Source organism: Pleurodeles waltl, chromosome 8 (assembly GCF_031143425.1).
Source record: "Pleurodeles waltl isolate 20211129_DDA chromosome 8, aPleWal1.hap1.20221129, whole genome shotgun sequence".
Classification (NCBI taxonomy): domain Eukaryota; kingdom Metazoa; phylum Chordata; class Amphibia; order Caudata; family Salamandridae; genus Pleurodeles; species Pleurodeles waltl.
In genome coordinates, this window is record NC_090447.1 from 159,748,044 (window position 1) to 159,769,308 (window position 21,265).

At 42.1% G+C, this 21,265-nt stretch overlaps 1 protein-coding gene across 2 annotated transcripts in view; it reads right to left on the minus strand.

Annotated features, from left to right (window-relative positions):
• Positions 1-21,265, minus strand: part of RAB38 (RAB38, member RAS oncogene family) — a 316,666-nt gene that overhangs the window by 146,010 nt on the left and 149,391 nt on the right. For both annotated transcript variants that reach the window (XM_069203999.1, XM_069204000.1), the window contains exon 2: positions 12,325-12,605. In XM_069203999.1, coding sequence (XP_069060100.1) covers positions 12,325-12,605 — 281 coding nt within the window. The remainder of the gene's footprint in view (positions 1-12,324; positions 12,606-21,265) is intronic.

A 21,265-nucleotide genomic window follows, 5' to 3' on the forward strand; every position in this document is an offset into this window, starting at 1 on the left:
TAATTACACACATACTCTGATGGACTTGGGTGCTTAAGAGAGCATTTTAAAAGGCTATTGCTTTTCCACCAAATTACAATTTGGTGGACAGAAACAAACCATGAAAGACATCCTTCCTTCCTTTAGCTAATGCACAGTTTAAGGGTGATTTTTTATCACAAACTTTCTTAAAGCTTTCGGATTGATTCTAAATACTCCCAATTTTGTCCAAAAATGGGACAGAAGACTAAGCTCAAAAGGTGACTTCCCAAGTGCACATAATTTAGCCAAGTGCATAGACCGATATTAAAAAACATCTTCTTGTTCTGCATTTTTCAAGCAGCCTACTGGACTTCAACCAGGGAGGAAGTGATTCTTATCGAAACGGCAAGGAGTTAACATCCACTGTACATACAACTGTGTTGTAAGCTTAGCTCAAATTTGTATTTTATATTTATTTCCAGCATATCATTAAGTCAGGATAACATGTTAAGGGTAGCAGTGCTGTCTGTTAGTAAATTGCCTACCTTGGTAGGTTTTTGACAAGGTGTTTTTAAATAGCACATACAACCAACCAATCAGTCAATCAATCATGAATTTGTAAAGTGTACTACTCACCTGTGAGGGTCTCAGAAGTTTCCTGAAGGTAAGGAGGTATTTGGCCTGGCACAGGTGGTGGGATGAGTGTTCCACGTTTTGGCGGCGAGGTGCAAGAAAGATCTACCACTGGTTGTAGTTCTGTGGATGCGTGGGACGGTTGTGAGGGTGAGGTCGGCGGAGCAGAGATGCCGGGTCGGGTGTAGAAGGAGAATCGTCTGTTGAGGTATTCTGGCCCGGTGTGGTGCAGTGCTTTGTGAGTGTGGGTGATGAGTTTGAAGGTGATTCTGTTGTTGACTGGGAGCCAGGTGGTCTGTGATGTGGCAGTGGGTGTCCAGGATGAGGCGTGCAGAGGCGTTCTGGATGCGTTGCAGCCTCTTCTGGAGTTTGGCCGTGGTTCCTACATAGAAGGCATTGCCGTAGTCCAGATTGCTGTTTACGAGGGCTTGGGTGACAGTTCTTCTGGTTTCGGTGGGTATCCATTTGTAGATCTTTCGGAACATGCGGAGGGTGTTGAAGCAGGAGGAGGAGATGGTGTTGACTTGCTGGGTCATGAATAGTGAGGGGTCCAAGATGAATCCTAGGTTGCGTGTGTGGTTGGTGGGAGTCGGAGTGGTTACGAGAGTGGCAGGCCACCAGGATTTATCCCATGTGGAGGGGGTGGAGCAGAAGATGAGGACTTCCGTCTTGTCAGAATTGAGTTTGAGGCAGCTGCTCTTCATCCATTTGGCGATTGCCTTCATTCCATTGTGGAGGTAGGTCTTGGCGGAGTCCTTGGTGAGGGAGAGGATCAGCTGGGTGTTGTCGGCATATGAGATGATGTTGAGGTTGTGGGATCGGGCAATGTTAGTGAGTGGGTCCATGTAGAAGTTGAAGAGGGTCGGGCTGAGGGACGAACCCTGGGGTACGCCGCAGATGATTTTGGTGGCCTCCGAGCAGAATGGAGGAGGCAGACTCTCTGGGTTCTGCCGGTGAGAAAGGAGGTGACCCAGTCCAGGGCTCTGTCGCAGATTCCAGCATTGCTGAGGCGTGAGTGTAGGGTGTGGTGGCAGACAGTGTTGAACGCAGCTGAGAGGTCCAGGAGGATGAGGGCCGCGGTTTTGCCGCTGTCCAGTATGGTTCTGATGTCGTCGGTGGCGACGCTGAGGGTGGTTTCGGTGCTATGGTTGCTGCGGAATCCGGATTGGGAAGGGTCCAGGGGGGGTTCTCCTCGAGAAAGCGGGTTAGTTGTCTGTTGACAGCCTTCTTGATGGCTTTTGCTGGGAAGGGGAGCAGGGAGATAGCCCAGGAGTTCTTGAGGTCCTTTGGGTCCGCCTTGGGTTTTTTGAGGAGGGCGTTGATCTCGGCGTGTTTCCAGCTCTCAGGGAAGGGGGCGGCCTCGAAGGAGCTGTTGATGATCTTCCGTGGTTGGGGTGCGATGACAGAGCTTGCTTTATTGAGGACGTGGTGAGGGCAGGGGTCAGATGGAGAGCCGGAGTGGATGGTGTTCATGATATCGATGGTGTTGTCGTTGACGGGGGTCCACGAGAGCAGGAGGTTGGTCGGAGGTGAATCTGTGGTGTTGGTGGTTGCCGGAGGGTCTGGGTGCTGAAGCTGTCATAGATGTCTACAATCTTGGGGTGGAAGTAGGAGGCTAGGGAGTCGCAGAGGTCTTGGGATGGCGGGATGTCATTGGCGTTGGAGCTGGGGTTGGAGAGTTCCTCCAACTCCAGCTCCAAGTTCAACCTATGTTGTGCCTATTTCTAAGCACCCCCAAAATATAATATGATGTGAAAATGGAGACTATAGACTGTGAGATCTTTTCATAAGGTTCTGGGACAGTAAATGGTTACCGAGCAGTGTGCCTGGTGGATACTGTTGTTTGCCACTGGTGATTCAGGTCTCAAGACTATGTTATTCCCCCTGCATGATGGAATTATTGAAGTGCCAACAGCAAGGAGTCAAGTCTTGCTCCAGAAGGCTGTAAAAGAGTTGGAACACAAATACAGTGTCACACAGAAATTAGACTTAATAAGCTCTATATCTGGCCGAGTGATATTGTTTGAGTGAGCCTGATTTAGAAAGGATGGGGGTATGGAATTAAATTCCTTACATGTGCTCTGTGACATCTCTCCCCTGCTCCCTGACAAACGTCTTCTGATATGTCTGCACATGAAAAGTGTCTCTGCACTCAGAAAGCACCTACCTGTGCGGCCTGCCTGTGAAGAAGTGATAATGGAAAGTTGGTTACCCTCTATTATATATTTAAGTAATTATAAAGCTGCAGTCAAGCATCACAATTACATTTTGTGTGAGGCATGTTCAGTACATGCCTCTCTGAGTTGCCCACTGCCTGCCATGTGACTCGCTGCCTCCACATGTAAAGGTCAGGTCCCACTTCACCTGCACATTGATTTGTAAGTGCTGTTAAGATTCAAGAAAGCAGAGCATTATTTCAGGCAAGTGGCCAACTGAGCTGTATTCAGATAAGAGGCCCTGAGCCTCCCATATCACACAGTTTTCATGGGCCTTGGGCTCATTTGGTCCACCCAAAGGGATGGGAGACCCCTGAAAGATTGGGGACCCCTAAACCTCAAGAGCTGCTGGGACCTTCGTTACACCCCCAAGAAAGATGTCACCTATGGTGTTTGTGTGTATGTATGTGTTTGTATATGCATGCTCCATACGTTTGGTGGGATATATACAGTCACTAGGGAATGGCACGCCAATACCCAAAATGTGTGCTATCCTCTGTAGGGGCAACCTTTGTGATTGGGAAAGGTAGCGGCAGAGCAGATCCCAGACCAGCATTGGCCTCCTCTGAGCTGAGACCTTCTCTGCTCACCAAACCCTGAAGTGATTGAAGCAGTGGACTGTACTATGTGGGAAATGTTTCTCTGAGGCAGAATTGTAAACATCGTAGTTAGTAGATCCTCAGCCTTGAAGACCTGGTTGGTCGCTTACTAAAGCTCTTTACTTTGTGCATTGTTTTCTTGTATCCTGTGGTAAGTACAGTGGTTTAGTGCCAAGATGCTCTTAGATATTGGTGCGCTTTAGAAATAAGATAATTCATCCATTCATTCATTCATTCATTCATTGAGGGTACACCACCCAAACATCATAGTTAGTATTCCTGAGCCTTGAGGATACAACACCCATGTCATTCTGTCAGTGCTGCTGGGACTCATTTCTGAGTGCTGAAAGTTTGCTTGTCAACATCTGTTCCTGTTCCTGTTTGTGTTTAAATCGTGACGTGGGAGTCTGATGTATTGCAGTGGTTTATTGCTATATGGCGGATTGACTGTCGCTGTCTAAATGAGCTGTAAAATGCTTTAAGCGCCTATAGCATTCACAATCTTGAGGTATGCTATAGGAAAAATGCAAAATGATCGACTGCAATATCTTTTAGGTTAGTAAACTGACAGACTCATGCCAGGGTGGCTGGGCTCTGCCATAGTGGGGTGGTAGTAGCCAGTGCTTGGTCACTGTGCAATAAACACTTTCCTTATTGTCTGATCAGAGAGCATCATGCTTACATGATTGTTGTGAAGATTTTTAGATGCAGATGATAAGTCTCCTTAAGAATTTTTATGTCCACCCCTTTCTCATGGCATTTTAATTAGGTACAAAGGTTTCTGCTTGAAAATCAGCATGCAGAGTTATGTCCCTTTCCTGCTCTCAGATATAAGAATTCCACATCATGTGATACCTCCTAGCACATTTTGAATGGTTTGGAGAAGACAAAGTAGATGCTATTTATCAGCAATACATACACTATCAGGCACATTTGCTATCATTTTGTGCTTGGTTTGCATCACAAAAGTGACACATACCAATGCAAAGTGCAGAACTGGGATTTACTTTCCAGGGAAAAAGTAGTCCTAAAAGATCTCTTCACTACATAACAACACTTTGCATCAATGGGGCACTCTATAGGTGGCACATGGGCATTCCCATGCAAGCTCCTATGGCTTTTGAGAGAAAACCCATTTCACTAAAATGTGTAGACAGGGCTTTTGTGCCAAAATCATCCTTTTTTTAGGCTGGTGTTTACTTTGAGAAATGTTTTTACATTTCCAAGTGTTACATCAATACTTAATGGCACAGCAGACATAGAAAGTGGAAAAAAGTGTTAAACTATGTCTAAGCATATATATATGCTGTACTATATAGGTACCCTTCTGTACAAAACCCATGCTTGACATCACGCACACACACTTTCCCTATATTTTGTAGTAAACCTGCCTACAAGTGCCAGGGCTCACATATATAAGTACCCTCAATAGCAGAATCACAGACACTAACACCCACGCAGTTTGACGTCCCCCAAAGATACCTGCACTCCAGTAATGTGACTACTCACAAAGCACCTCTATGTAGTCTCCAGTCCTTGCCGTCCCTAACCAGGACAATGAAATTACAGAATATTTCATGAGTCCCCTTCCAGTGTGTCCATTACACTGGCTATTTCAGACCTGCCAACTCACACAGGGCCTCCATGTAACACTCGATATTGGCTCCCCTCACACAGTCTTCCGGTGAGGAGCCAATATCACCAAGTGGCAGGGGAAATGAGCTGGAAACCACCAGAAACAGTGGTTTTCAGCTCGTTTTCGGAGGATTTTACCTGTCAATGTCCATTAATGGGTGTGAAAACATCATAGGATATCGGCAGAAGCCTAAACAAGCTTGTTTTTTTCAGAAGAGGTTTTGGGGCCAGGGAGGGGGCAACGATGGCTCTCAGGTACTTCTTGTCAGGAGGCCATGCTCCCTCCCAAGCCCCGCCCCCTCTTCAGACTGTGAGGTTTTTGATGAACTTGGCAGGTCTGCTATTTATTTATTTTTCTTATAGGGCCAAATATCCACTCTCTCCCTGAACCTTCTTTAATCGAAACTGACTTGCTGCAATTGACTGTGGAGGCAGTGGTCGGCGCCAATGTCGGTAGTGGGCAGTGCCAGAGGGGAACGCAGGTGGTGGCCTGTCAAGAAACATTTTGGATACCTACACTTTTTTTTTCAAATTAAGTGGTGATCTAAACTGAACTAGACTAAGTAACCCCGTAGGAACTCTCCTTTAATGAATGCAGCTATATCACCAATGTGTGCAGTCCCTCGGTATCACTTTTGCCAACAATCTGACTTTAATATCTGATAAAATGAAGTGTGCCGAATCCTAAAATTTATTTTACCATGCCCTGAGGACAATCAAATATCCCCTGATTCTGGATCAAATGAGAACAGAGGCGCATGCACTTTTCATATCTTGCCTTGAGTATGGCAAAATGCGGCTGCTTCTAAAAGATGTAAACTGATAATGAGCGGTTTGCAAAGATTTTGAGACATAAATAGCTATGCTTGAGTACACCAATTATGTAAAACACGTTTTCACCAATGTTCAGAGCTAGTTTACATTTTCCACAGAGACTTGTTTACATAATGAACGTAGATAAAAGCACACACAGCAAAACCTCATACAGACGAACACAGAGGATAGTAATTAAATGTGCCCATGAAAGCATGGTTGTAAATCATCGAAATACACCTCAAGGGATTTTACTGGCATAACTCCACCATGTTTTAAATAAATATTAAATTGCAGAACATAGATGTGATGGTGTTAAAATTCTATATTACTGGTGACAGAGCACAATTTAAAAGCATAACACAATCAGGAATGTGTATATAAAACACGCCCCAAAATTAAGCATGTATTAAACTTTATTGACAAGACGTTTTATTAGTCGATAGAACTTAATTTGTTAGCCTCAGAAGGATTAAAATCTGAGTTGGCCATTTTGGAAAGTGAACCTGTGAGCTGCAGTTTACAATCAGACACCTACAGCAGCAGTTCTCTTATGCTCGAGTCGTGTCCACGGACTGCGGATCCTTTCTCCTTTGCTGCCCCTCTCCCAAATAGTCATATTAGTACGTTTTATTAACATGCTTTTTAAGGTAATTTCACACTGGTGGGAAGATTCAGTTTGGTGAATTTAAAAACACATGAAGGCTGCTGCCTAGTCCTCAGTGTATGGATCCTGATCCCTAAAACATGGTAAAATCGGTTAGTCACCAATCACCATATTTATTTAGTTTTTATAACTACAGGTAAAATTGCATAATCCTTTTTGATAGGAATAGGAAGGAGCCCTTCTTTTACCCCTAGGTAGACCTTGTAGCCCACAAGCTCTGGGGCCTAGTATTTGAGAGTGGAACTTTTAAGAAAGTCATGCTGACATGTTTCTACAGTGACAAGCCCCGAACACAATTTTTACTGCTTAGGGATGTAACTGTTACTGTGAAGAAAAATGAACATACAATTAAAATACTACTTTTTGCGAACTTTGGTGTGAAATAAACTACATGATTCATTAAACCACTGCTTTAACTTACTGAACACCTAATTTAAGGGTGATGGGTTTTGATAAACAGGAAAAGTAACTTTTCAAAAGTTTTAAAAGGTTGGACTGGGCCTGCCTAAAGTTCCAGTAGGCTAATTAGAATTAGCTTGCCAGCAGGTGCCTGTCTGTCTGTGCTTTCTCCTGGATAAGGTATGAAAACTATTACCAGAGCAGAAACAATGGCTTGTACCTTTTGACACGAAGGCCTGGGTGTGAGGAATGTGATGAATCCACGTTCAGGAGGGCAGTCAGGAAGGGGTTAGAAACTTCATCAACTTGAAAGAGACCAGGGTAAAGCCTGCCATTGATAGTTATGTATAAAGTGAGATGAGAGAAAGAGGGTTGTAGATCCCAAGGCCAACTATTGTCAGCCTTGCTCCATCTCAGTGGGAGGAGGAACTAGTTCCAGAACCAGTCTGGTGTATTTGAGACAGACGGGATTGTTTATTTCCCTAAACTCACCTGTGCCTGGGCCACCAGCCTCCACCAGGGGTAGAAAGGTTCTGCTTTATTGGATTTCACTTATATTATTCCATGGTGGGATAGGTCATAGTTAGACACATAAGATGTGTTGCGAAAGGAGGTAGGTGTGCCCTTGGGATATTTTCACACATTGTTTAGGCAGTGTACATGAGTCATCCTCACCCATTTCCTAGTGAATTGAACAAAAGTGTCACTTCACCCCCAGTTCATCAGAACATATCCAGACCTGTGGAAGTACAATAGAGAAATGGACCAGCTATTTGTGACCTGTGTGAAGAGACAAAGGGAAGAATCATCCTCGATTTGTACCCAAGACTAAGAAGCGGAAGTTTGTCTTGCGGTGTGGCTACAAAAACACCTAAAGGTACAAGAGGCTTTTTTCCTGGAGTCATCAGTTGAACATTTACAACTGGACCTAGACTGGACTCTGCTGGTGGCCTCTGTGGAACTGAATTAAGTCCTGTCTCCCTATTGCAGCCCTTGAGGTCCTGGGAGCCATATGAGTGACCAAGATGAGCTGCTCCAGAAAGTTGTGCAAAGTGGGATTTTCAAGAGCCCCGGAGATTTAGTGGACTGGGCAACAAAGGTATCTAATTTAGACAGGGCTTTGTTAGATACAGCTTCAGGCGTGCCCTGCAGGAGGTTTCTGATCTCCAAAAGAGACGCTGGCTAACTGCTTTATTTAGAGTTTGACAGAAGGGATATTCTGTCAAAATGTGACCAATATCCCATCTGCCATATTACAAGTGCATTAGGGTCTAATGCACATGTAATAGCATGCATGCACCATCCACCATGCTTGTGACATATCATCCCATCCACCAGATTCTAAATATGTCTCTGCATTTAAAAGTACAAAAGAATGAAATAGCCAACAAAATACTTAGTTTGGTGTAGATTTTAATTTCCTTAAAAAAGACTAAGATGGTCATTCTGACTTCAGTGGTCTTTTCCTCAGACTGACGAAGCCAAAGGGCGCCAGAAAACCGCCAGTGCTGGCAGTCTTCTGACCCCCATATTACGAGTACTGAAGGATTTCCACAACAATTTGGGCAGAAATCCGGCAGTAGTCATGCTGGCGGTCAGAGGTGCAGAGGCGGTTCCACCACCGGCCCCGCCAAAAGGACTCAGACAGCCGTATTACGACCACCTCATCAGATGAGGTAGGTGTCCTCCGCAAGGGGAGGTGAGTGGGTATGTGAATGGATGTGTGTGTGTGTGTGTGTATGCATCTCATGAATGGGGGGAAGGAGGCGGAGTGTTTGTGCGTGCATATGCCTAAGTGTAAATGTGGTGATGGTGATGCGTGTGTGCTTGAATGTGAATGCTAGGTCAGCGTGCGTGTGTGCATGCATGTAGACAGCGGTGGGGGTTGTGTGTGTATGTAAGTTGAGGAAAGGAAGGGGTGGGGGATGGAGTGTGTATTCGTGTCAATGGCAAGACTGTAGTGAGTGCGTGTGTGAGTGGGGTGTTGTGTGTGTGCATGTATGTGTGTGTGGATTTGGAGGGTGTGGCGTGTGTGTGGGTGAGTGTATGGATGTTGTGAGTGTGAGTGAGTGAGTGTCAGGGTGTGCGTGTCTGTGAGTGCGTGTGGGTGCGTGCATGTATGCGGGGGTAAGTACAGGGATCGGGGTGGAGAGTAAGTACATGTATGCAGGGGTGGAGGGTCACTACTGGTAGTAGGGGGATTAAAGAGATGTTCAGGGAGGTGGGGGTGAGAATATTGTAGGGGGATGGGGAGCTCTTGGGTAGATAGGAGGTGGGGGAGTCATCTACCGGTGACAGGAATGCAAATTCCTGTCACCAGTAGCCTTTACGCCAGGGATTTTGTGACAGTGCTACTGCCACGAAATCCCTGGCTGAAAGGGAGCTCGTGATACCATCAGCGGTATTGGGTGGACCGCTGGGTTGGAGATGCTTATCTACGGCCCGCCAGTCTGACCGCCGTGGCAGTAAGCACGGAAAAGTAACTGTTTGGTACAGGCCAAACCGCCACACTCGCAATGTAGCGGTCTCCACCGCCGGCCCGTCGGAGGTGAGACCGCCACTGCCACCCTGTCGGTCTTTGGACCGCCAGGGTCAGAATGACCACCTAAATCTGTATACTTACCTTTTCTCCATTACGGGCAGCATGAAATTGTGATTATGTCTGAGTCACATATGAACAGTGACTTCTTATTAGCGCTTTCGTTTTTTTTGTGACTTTTGCCCTAAAATTTGTAAAAAACATATCTCAAGTTCCCCTTATTGGAGTTTGATGATTTTTGTTTCATTTATTCTCATTACATTTTCCTTAACATTTAGAAATTGTTGTGGGGTTTTTGTTGTGTTGAATATTATATTGTTTTGGCATTGCTAAGTACGATAAGTTTGATGTATATCCCATGCTTCTTGTGTCATAGGCTTAAGCTGCTCCTCACTCATGAGGACCAAATAGAGGTGGCATGCTGGGCATACAATGATGACCTAGAATGCAGTCACTAGCAATTATCAATGGCTGGGATTACTTTTGATATTCCACATCACTTTTTAGTTTATCTCCTGGAGACGTCCTACGTGTGATGGGTAGGTTCTGTTCTCACTACCCTGTCTCAAGTTGCATCTCACTGATGAGGCCTAAAAATGCTCTCCTCAGAGGTGGTACATTGTGCAAAAAACAATGGACTGGAATGCAGCCACAAGTATTTACTATTGGCTAACGTTAATTCAAGCATTCTTCTGTCAACTTTTGTTTTTCTCACTATCTCCTTTAGATATATACATGTATTAGGTCCACTTTTATTATGTATAAATACACCTTGCAAGATAAACTCTTCCATTATGCTGCATCCATCTACTTGATGAAGATGCCAAGGAACGAGTCAGATAAAATCATATCTGTATCAAAAATAAATAACTATTTTGAAAGATGCAGGGCAACAAGTGTCAGCACTCTAACTGATACCACAAGGTATGTGGAAAGACTATTCCAAAGTAATTTAGTAGACATTACTGGAAAGCACTCAGCCCCTCAAACTAGATACCACACAGCCCGACACTCACAAAAAATCTAATCAATCCCAAGTCAGCTCAATGTTTACATAAGCCTGCTGGAAAAAAAGTGCTAAGAGCCACTTTAGTGCACTTTCACATTCATGAAAATAACACTGACCTTTATCTAAAACTACAAAGAGGCAAATCAGGCATCTAGAATGTACAGCCAGAGTAACTTAGATCCTAACTTCAGACTGGTTCACAGACAATTTTGTTACTTGAAAACATCATAGGTCATATTTTTCACAATGCAAAAGCCAAGAGTGTTGCTGTTATTTGGGTCAAATTGCCGCTTGTGCAGTTCAGGCACATTTCTGTCAGGCTGATGTGTTAGGGGGCTACTTTCAGGGGTGGATGTGTTGCTGTGATCTATCCATGAATAACCTCATATCCCCTTTCTGGTCACACCTCCAGAAGTGTGGGCTGGTAGGAATACTTTTGGCAAGGATGATTTTGGTTTCAAGGCCAGCCCTGCTGTGAATCATGAGCAGCATCTCACTTCCCTCATTGTCATCACTTTACAGATCGGATTTCAGAATCTCACATTGAAATGCATAAATAACCTGAAACGTCTGCATTTGGCACTGAACCTCATGACCAACACACCTACGCTCATTACTCTAAACCTAACTACAGCAACACTACTCCATAGAGCTGAAACTACACTTAAATAAAGAAACCTCAGGTTCTCCAGAACTTTTCAGCATGGATAATCACATTGTATTCAAATAAGCCTTTTATATTTCTCCACACCATTTTTACATTTGTGCAGGCATTTTGAGACTGAATGTGCAACTTACAAATGTTCAACTATTGTTCTACTTTAATGCAAAATACTAACTTTCCGCCTCCTAATGTTATGCCAACAAAGAGGAAGAAAAGTGATTTTCAAAGTAAGATTTTCGCCTTAAATTATATGATAATCCAGATAACGGTAGGTGTGGCCCAAACACCACTCCAGTTTGTGGATAAAATAGTTTATTTAGGATAATGCACCAGGAAACACCAGTGCACTTTATCCTCTCTCGATAAAGAAGATCTTCAATAAATCAATATGAGGCACTTAACTCTGCAATAATTGATTTATAGTAGTTTGGTGTCAAACTACCGTAATATGACCCTTGTCCTGTAGCATGTGCAAGATCAGCATGATATCATTCTTTTGTTGTAGTAACCCCTTACGTATTTGAATACAGTGTGCTATCTAGACTATCACCTTCATGAATTCTACACATACAGGTATACAATTAAAAGTGAACAAGAGCAAAAAACAGCACTGAGAGCTTTCAATTGGAGAAATTAGTAACATTTATGGAACGCTGCATCAGATGCAACTGATCATGTCTCAATAGGCAAATGACCAAGATAATGTAATTCTCAAATTGAATTGACACACAGTCTAATTGCAAAGAACAACCAATTGTATTCAATGGGATAAGGCATTCATACAACCTTTGACGTTAATAAGCAAAGTGTATACTTTAGCCCGCTAGTTACACAAGCAATACTACTGATCAACATCTATGAGGTGCTATCCTTAAACAACATTAGAAGACTCTGAGATCTACGCTGATGACACTCCAAAGATGGAACCACAACAAACCATGTCTGGGGTCCCTTCACTTGGAGCTCATAATCCAAAGCATGGAATTCAAAATCTGTTATTTGGTCCAGAAGGCAATAACCATCCCTAAAATGTGGACACCAAATAAAGAGATGTGTCATCCTATTCAGGAAAGACCGACTAGCTTCAATCTAGATGCCACTCTGTGTGACTTGAACCCATTTCTTTTTAGACTTGAAAGATTGTGCAGCTTTGACAGATGTCCAAGTTCCAATAAAAAGCTTAACCTACCTTTGCTGATGTTTCAAACCAGCCCACAAATCCATTCTCCTTGCAGTACTGATCCATTTTGATGCCATTATTGATGAGCACATCTTTCCTCTGGTCACACTTATTTGCTAATAGCACAGTTGATATAGGTGCACCATTGGAATGAGTCAATTTAGAGTCTAAATCTTCTTTCCATTTTAGCACCGCTTCGAACGTAGCTGGCCTCGTCACGTCAAAAACGATGAATGCCCCGACAGCTTCACGGTAGTATACCCGTGTCATGTTTCCAAATCTCTCTTGGCCTGCAAAAAGAATAGTAAAAAAATAATTATGGCTTTCAAAATATCTTCTTGACATTTAAAAAAAATGTTCAACTGATATTTTAAGGGAGACCTCTGGTTGTATATGAGATTGCACTGTTCCCCACATCAAGGTACAATACATTTTCTTACTGAAGCAAGAATGCGCTTGTAGTAAAAACATTAGAGACATTTTAAAGTAGTAGTCCTTGATCTTAATTTTTTATATTCAAGAGTGTTATGCTAAAATATTTAATTTACCTTAGTAAAACTTTAAAGCTGTATTAATTACTTTTCCTACTTCATTGTTCCCTCCTTTATTTTTTTTTATTTTCCACTTTGAAATTTTGCACTTGTCTTTCTTTGCATTTACCATACCCCTTCTGCTATTTTTTTAAAATTTCCATTCTTTTTGCAAATGTATGACAGTTTTGCACCAATAGCGTAATATACGATGAAAAGTTGTATTTCTTTATTATTAGAAAATTATGTTTGCATTCAATATATTTTTTCTTACTTTGACTAAATAGCAATCAGTATGCCGAAATGACAAGCCCTTGGCTCACAAAAAGCCATAGATTGTTTTGACATAAAATTGCATCTATAATTTGACCGCTTCTGAAGTGTGACCACAACATACTGTAGGCAACTTATGGAGTTTCCTCTACTTGTGGCGATACCAAACTAGGTTTCAATGACAGCCTGGCCTCAGAATTATTGGGAGTTGTTTATCAATCAACCCCAATTAAAAAATGTCCTTCGCCCACTGTAAATATCGAAATAACTCAACTATGATCTGGTAGCTTGTGTCGCTGTGTTTTCCTTCAAGAGTACTGAAAGAGAACAACTGTAAAGAAACAATACAATACACTTCCAAACCAATTTTCACATTTTCACGTGATTTTGCTGCATTTACGTGGGAAATGGTGAAAATATATGTATACACTGTTCTAATTTGAAAAGTGAAATTAAGAAGGGGGTAACATGAGAAAAAAATATTTCATTTTAAACTTATCTAGGACTTATTTGCTAAAATCTCTATTACACATGTACAGTGATGGGACAGGAAGTGAGCTATATAGTTTAGCAGTGCTTACACATCTAATTTCCATCATTTCTATCTTGGTGTATTAATATTTCAGTATTATGGACTAGAACATGATTTTTTTGTTTAATTTCCAATGGCCCAACAAGTAAAATAGTGTAAATGAATATTCCCTGCTTTTTATTCCAGTGCAAAGTTTCATCGATACAGAAGACTGGGACAAATACTGAAATCCTTGTGTTTGGGGGAACAGGCATAGCTGTTGATTCACCAAAATGCAAGACCTAACGGGCATGACATCACATGTGCTTTGACCCACTGATGACATCACAGCAAGTAGCATCTTAGGATCATTGACCCAATTGCATAATAGAAAGTGACATCGCATAACCCAGTGAGTGTGTGTGTGTTTGTGTGTGTGTGTGTGGTGTGACCATATTATGGACTGGTGCATTTTAATGTAATCTGATCACTTGTGAAGTAGGTATGGTACACCATCTGATGCACATGACATGCTTGCTTTCAAGTTACCCCTTTTTCGTTGTATGACTCTTATCTTATCAACCATTTGCTTTAATTTTAGTCAAAAATATTTGTGTTACTCCCCGAGGCCCTCAACTAGACATTGCACAATTTAATGCTTCTCAAAAATAAGTTCAAATTGGACCAACAATTCAATATTAGAAGTACCCCCAGTACAGCTGAGAGACACCCAGAGTCCCCAGTTATAGAACTGTACAATCCAACACCCCAAGTACTTGACATATTGCCCAGTTTAAAAAGATGAATAATACAAAGCCCTAAGCATGATACTCAATAACAATCAGTACATTTCCTGCTTTAGTCATTGCATCTACAACCACTTCCTACTTGCTATTATCAGAAAATAGACCTGCCATTTTGAAGCATAGTCTAGTTGTTTTGCTGATCTCTCTGGTTGCCGGTACTTAAAATTTTGGAACCTTAGTAAACAGCGCCTAATACTGCTTTTCTGCATAAGTCTGCCAATTTTAGTTAGGTATAAATTCGTTCTACAACTTGGGGGAATCTTTTAATTGTTTGAGGAGACCACTTCTTGTTTGCCATTATCAGAAACTAGACCAGCGAATTTGAAGCGCGGTTAATTGTTTCTGCTTTATCCGGCCCGGTATTTAAGGCTTACCGTGGCGCAGATGCACACAGGGTGCACCCGATGGCCCGCCGAAGGTGTGGCAAATGCAAGCCCATCTGCACCCGACCGCGTGAGGCCGGGGACAGAGGCCCTGTTAATTTGGTATGATGCGCCTAACTTACTCATCAGAAACACTGCAAAAAAAAAGACAAACTTTACGTTAATGAATGTGGGAAAGAAATGCCAGTACTTAACATCCCTTCAACTTACTCAATTTGTAACTGTAAGGTAGGCCACAACAATGCACCGACCATTAGGACTACATTGATGAACCCCTCCTACCATTCCCACAAGAAGCAGATTTATCTACTAAACTGCAGATCTCTCACCAAACACAGCTCTGAGCTTTTTATCTTTTTAGAGGAGAAGAGATCAGACATTACATTCCTAACTGAGACCTGGCTAAAAGATTAGTCAACTCCTGATATAGAAATGGCTTTCCCACCGGGCTACTTAACAGTCAGTAGAAATAAGGAAGACAAAAGAGTTGGAGGGTTTGCCATTATTTTCAAGAAGGAGTACACTGCCAACTTTACGCCCATTGGCGTGCAGGGCTGTGAGAATCAGCAATTCTCTCTGGAGCTCACTCCAACCTTTTCCTTATCAGGTATTTTAATGTCTCGCTCCCCTGGGACATCCTCCCAATTTGTTGCAGCCGTACCAGACTTGGTGGCGAATATAGATTCCAAAAGGCTACATTCACTCTGTTAGGGGATCTTACCCTACACTTTGAGCATAATGGATGTGACTGCAAAAGCACTCACCCAAGATCTAGAAACTCTACAGTTATAGCAAATTGTAAAGACACCCACACATAATAGAGGGCATTTATAAGACCTGGTCTTTACGAATTGTAAAAATCTTGCAACACATGATGCAATCCCCATTCTCTGGTATGACCATTACCTTGTTGCCATGTGGCTTGAATTTCCTAAAACAGTTGCCACACATTATTCCCTCCAAAAGCCTAGGGGTTTATGGTCCAAACTCAATGTTAGGGAATAGACAGAGGCTCTCACTGAATATGTCCCCACTCTAAATGGTGACACAAAGAAAAGATACAACATTTTTTTAGAATTAGCTTAATAATAACCTAGAACGTCGAATCCGCTGGAAAATGACCAAATCAGTCAAAAGATAGGGACCCTTAGTATACCCCAGAGCTGTTTTTGTTAAAAAGAGAAGCAGAAAAGAGGGAGAGAGAGAATGGAGGAAAAACTACAGTGACAATAGTAAAATCTACTATAGAGCATCTTTAAATAATTATAAACGTGCCACAAGACAAACCCAGAAGTTTCCACTTCGGGAAAAATATAGAATGCATCCAACTCCTCTCAGGGACTATTTATAGTAGTGAAGAACTTCATGACAGCTCCCTCATGCTCAACAGCCCCCCCACCTTCAATTCAGCATTGCAACATGCTTGCTAACTTTTTCTGTAACAAAGTTAACAAAATCTTGAGCCTTCTTCTGATATCCCCTTCACCGGTTGTCAGTGCCTCTGCCAGATAGCTGTTAGGTCTTACATTGTCAGCTTTCCCTGAGCTAACTCACAAACTCTTTGAATCTACACTACAGTCAATCAAATCAGGATCCCCTTTACCTCCAGCCTAGCCCAATATTTTAGGTCAAGGTGGCAATGTTCTCCTGTCCATGCTGATGGACATTCTCAACCACTCCCTAGTAAGTGGACAAATCTCTCAAGCATGGAAACACACTATCGTAAAGCCACTCCTAAAACAATCAACAGAGAATCCCCTTCTGGCTGACTGCTAAAAACCCATTTCCATGCTCCCGGCAGTGATCGGACTACTAGAAAAACATGTCAATAAAAATGTAACCAACTTTCTGGAATCACATGACATTCTTCACTTCACCTAGATAGGTTTTAGATCAGGCTGTAGCATAGAGACAGCGCTACTAGTAGCGATGGAGGAACTCTGCTCAATTCTTGATCAAGGGGCTCAGCAGCAATGATATTGCTGGACCTCCATGTGGCTTTCAGCACTGTCTCATCCTACCCTCATCCAGAGGAAAAAGTAAGTGAGAATTTCAGGTGCCACTAGTAAGTGGCTGCGAGCCTTCCTGGGAAACAGGAACTTCCAGGTGTGCAAAGGCTTGTTTTTTTCAACTACCCATCCATTACAATGTATTGTATTGTATTGTAATAGTATTTATATACCGCTTACCACCCCTGACGAGGCGTCAAAGAGCTTTTTGGTGAGTAGCACGCTACTCTGGAACCCAAGAGCAATTAGTGGTGGACTAGGATAAGGAAATATGAGTACAGTTTTAGTAATATTATGAGTTATTTTGAGCAGAGGATATGTGAGTTTGTTAGTTGGATTGACTAGAGTAATGGAGGGATAGAGGAATGTGCAGTTCCACAAGGCTCATCTTTGAGCATGACACTTTTCAATATATATGAATGTCCCCTAGCGGAAATTGTTCGGTCACATGGACACGCCACGGTGTCATATGCTGGCAACACTCAAATCATCTTGGTCCTGATTCCTGGTGTTAGCCAAACCTCCTCAGAACTCAATTTGTGCCTTAAGGAGGTCATAGACTAGATGTCCTAAAGTAGCCGTAAACTCAGCAGCGACAAAACGGAGGTACTTGTTATCATAAACAATAGGTCAAGATGGATGGAACTAGAATGGCAAGAACAAATTGGGGATTTACCTTTGCCTGCCCAAGAAAAGCTCACGATGGAGAAGGAGGCCAGAAACTTGTGTGATATTGTTTTTGGTCTCTTAGAGCACTCAGAAAGTTTATACACATGCTACCAAATTTCGCCAGAAGGACAGTAGTGCACGGTCACAAAAATTCATGGTAAGATTATGGGAAATCACTTTATCTAGGGAGTACTAAATAAGTGATAAGGACACTCCAAATAGTTCATAACGCAGCTGCTAGTGTCCTTTACAAAATATCTAAACATCAATCATTCAGACCAGCTGTAGCAGCTTTTCACTGGTTCCCAGCCCAAAAATGAATCATTTTTAAGGTCCTCTGTATTGCACATCTGGCCATCCATGGGAAGGGCCCACTTATCATTCAGAACCTACTCACCTCTTACGTTCCAGGTAGAACTCTGAGATCAAGCAGTTAATGGCTCTTGGTGGTGCCTAAGGTCAAAAGAGCTAGAAGCGATGGACACTCTATTGCGTATCTTGTCCTCAAGCTCTGGAATTCCCTTCCGGTATCCCTTAAAAGCCAACAGTCAGAAGCTGGTTTTTGAAAACTTCTTAAAACTGACCTTCTTTAAAGTAGAAGCTCTAGCCATTATAGACCCTTGCCGGTATGCCAGAGAGACTGCTGCAATAAGTGCTGGGAGGCCTGGTCGGGTAGCTATGTGGTATATACAAAACAGCTTGAAGTGAGTTGAATTGAACATCCCAGTATGCCACAATGCAGTGTGCCTGCATATGGCATGATACATAATTTAAAAATTGTGCAATGCAACTTCATAAGCACAACATATTAGCTCCACTGACCCAGCAAAATGTTCTTGATCCATGCAGTTGCTTGTTTTATATGATAGTGGCCAATCAATGTTTGTAGGAGGACCATCAGTAAAGCAGACAGGTTGAGGGCTATGCCTAATTCCTGTTAATGTCATGCTTAGGCTGCTGCATACCGAACAATGAGAAAACAGAGAGCATTGCACCCAACGCTCAGTTTTCATGAGCATTTTTTTTCAAGTTTGCAGGTCTAAAAAGTTATCTTCTTGATTTTAAGAGGTAAGCAGTTCACTAGTAGCAGTAAGTGCGAACATCTAGTGGCCTTTGCTTTTATTAATATTTGTGCTTCAAGAAGGAGGTGGGATTTAAACGAACTTCAACATCTGTGTACGTAACTAATAGCACGAGAAAACTGTATTTTAAGGTTTCGAAATTGTAAGCTACTTTGCATTGCACCATGTTTAGAGTATAAATATGAGCCACGCCTACCTCTCCATGATCTCTCACCTTGAGTTTAAATTAATGGCAGAGGACACAGCCATGGGTAGATCGTCTCACCAGCCCTGTATTTTCCTTCTCCTGACGGAGAAAAAGTTACTTTTCTCACCTCTTCATCTATCACTCTGCCGCGCTGAGGTGAGTGGGGATGAAAACGTGTCACGTTTGTTTTCAGTTGATGTTCACTTGCAACCTCTAATGCTTGGGCCGCAAGGACAATGGCAATGTTGGTAAAGGGAAAGCCAGTGGTCACAGCTGCTCCCTCAAGTGACCCCTAAATAACGTCTATAGGAAGAGGCAATAATTCCATCCACTCTGCATGGACACAAAACCAGGGATGCACACCCTACATATTTATGAAGACAAATGACTTCCAAGTTCTATTTGATATTAGCATGTATTTTTCAACTCAAATCAACATTGTGGTCAGGGGTGAAGACCTGTGGCTGTCCTTGATCTGAAAGATCCTTCACTTACTTTAGGGCATCCAGCAGCTGGAACTGACAAGTTCCTTGGTAACATCAATGGTGGACCATTGGAATGTGGTTTATATAGGGCTTCCCACCATAACTGACCAAAATATTACAGTGACTGCAGGATCATGCAGCAAGATTGTACCTAAAGTTCTGAAAAGCCTAAATTGACAACACTTCACTGATTATTGGTAGAAGAGAAAATCAAATTCAACATTTTATGTGTGGTACATAAAGCATACTGAACGAAAACGGCCTGTGGTGCATGCAAAATATTACCCTTAACTACATCCCAAAAAGAAATCTCCATCCAGCTACAGCACACTGGATCACCCAACAAACGTTCAAGAAAAATATAAGGAGGCTGATCCCTGAGAGTGCAACGCCCAAAGCTGTAGGATTTTCTGAACCTAGCCTTGCATGCAGAACCCTAGCATCCTACCAGCATTTGGCTAGGCTATAGATTTGATGGTGGCAATTGAAGACTATCAAAAAAAGTCATATGCTGTAGATGGTTTGAGTCCTGCTACCAGTGTGGAACTTAATTCAGAGTCTAGCAGTGCTCTTAAGTATGCATACCTTGAAACACAAACTATATACAATGCCCATCTAATTATACCAAATATTTATATACAGCTTGGAAACTTCTGTATCATTTCAGTTTAGGTGCCTAATATCATTCATCTTCAATAAAATATTTTATAGCTGTGATTATTTTGCAATTCCTTCTGAATTTACCAGACATTCTTTGTTTTCACATCGCTAAAAACATTGCCCTTCAGTCTTACTCTTGAGTATTGACAAAAAACATTTCATTATACATCATTGTTTTATCACACTGTTCTAAATAATGTTCCTCATGGGCTCGGCATAGCTTATAAAACGCTTGCTACAAACCATATCACAGAAGCTTTGTATTGATGCAAGAATGATGAGGTATCTATGTGTGCGATTTCCACTACATGTGTAATAGGGAACGAAGCAAATGGACCAAAACTTTACACAATAGCAAACATAGAATAATTCATCAAACACTAGTTGTGCCATGTTTACTTTCTAAAATATGGAAAATACATTTGTTCAGTTTCCAAAAAAATGAAACTAGCATTACCTTTGAGCCAAAAGCAGCTTGTTCCATGTTTCCACTAAATAAGTACAATAGAGCAAAATGATGTTGCTCAATTATTTATTTACAAAACAATAAGCTTACTTGTAGACCAATTTATCTTCGTTAAAATTTCTATGTGTCTAAAATAATTTTAAATCACCAAATGTGTTATGTTTAGCGTTGTTTTCACTTTTTGTGCCTTTGTGGATAATATGTTCTATAATATGGTCTGGAGGACAACTGTATGCTCCATACCCTACTACACAAGCATAAATACAATGCAACATTTATTTATCCAGCTTTTTTCACCAATTTAAACTTTCAGTAATATTGGCAAAGAAATGTTGTCCTTTGCATGGAAGTTAGGTGTCCAACGTTAATCAGGTTTGCTACTTGAGTCCAGGGTCATCCTGTGTTTCAACACGTGAACAAGAAAAAATTTACAAAGTTCACATCGCTCTCAGAGAAGATTGGGGGGGTTATGTGTGTGTATGTGCATGCGTGTGTGTGTGTGTGTGTGTTTTTTACACCATTTTTCTCTATATGCTTACATGCTGAAATGTTCACGATGTGACAACTTGACTATTGTAGTCCCTATCTAAATTCAGTGGTAGGGTGAGAAATGTTCAAAACCAGCGAACAAGCACAACAAGATTTTGGTCGGGGAGTAGACCTTGACAACCACGTTTCAATCCATCTTTATAAACCCTAGCTTTGCTTCCACTGCATTCAGCTTTTAAACTTCATATGATCCTAATCAATCTCCTAATGAATTCTATGAAGACCCTGCTTCCCTATGATCAATATTCTAGTTTTGAGCTACATTGATTGTTGTTAAAGCATGTTCATCAGCTTTCCCCAACCTCCCTGTCTCCCTTAGAAAATGCCCTTATCTTTGCTA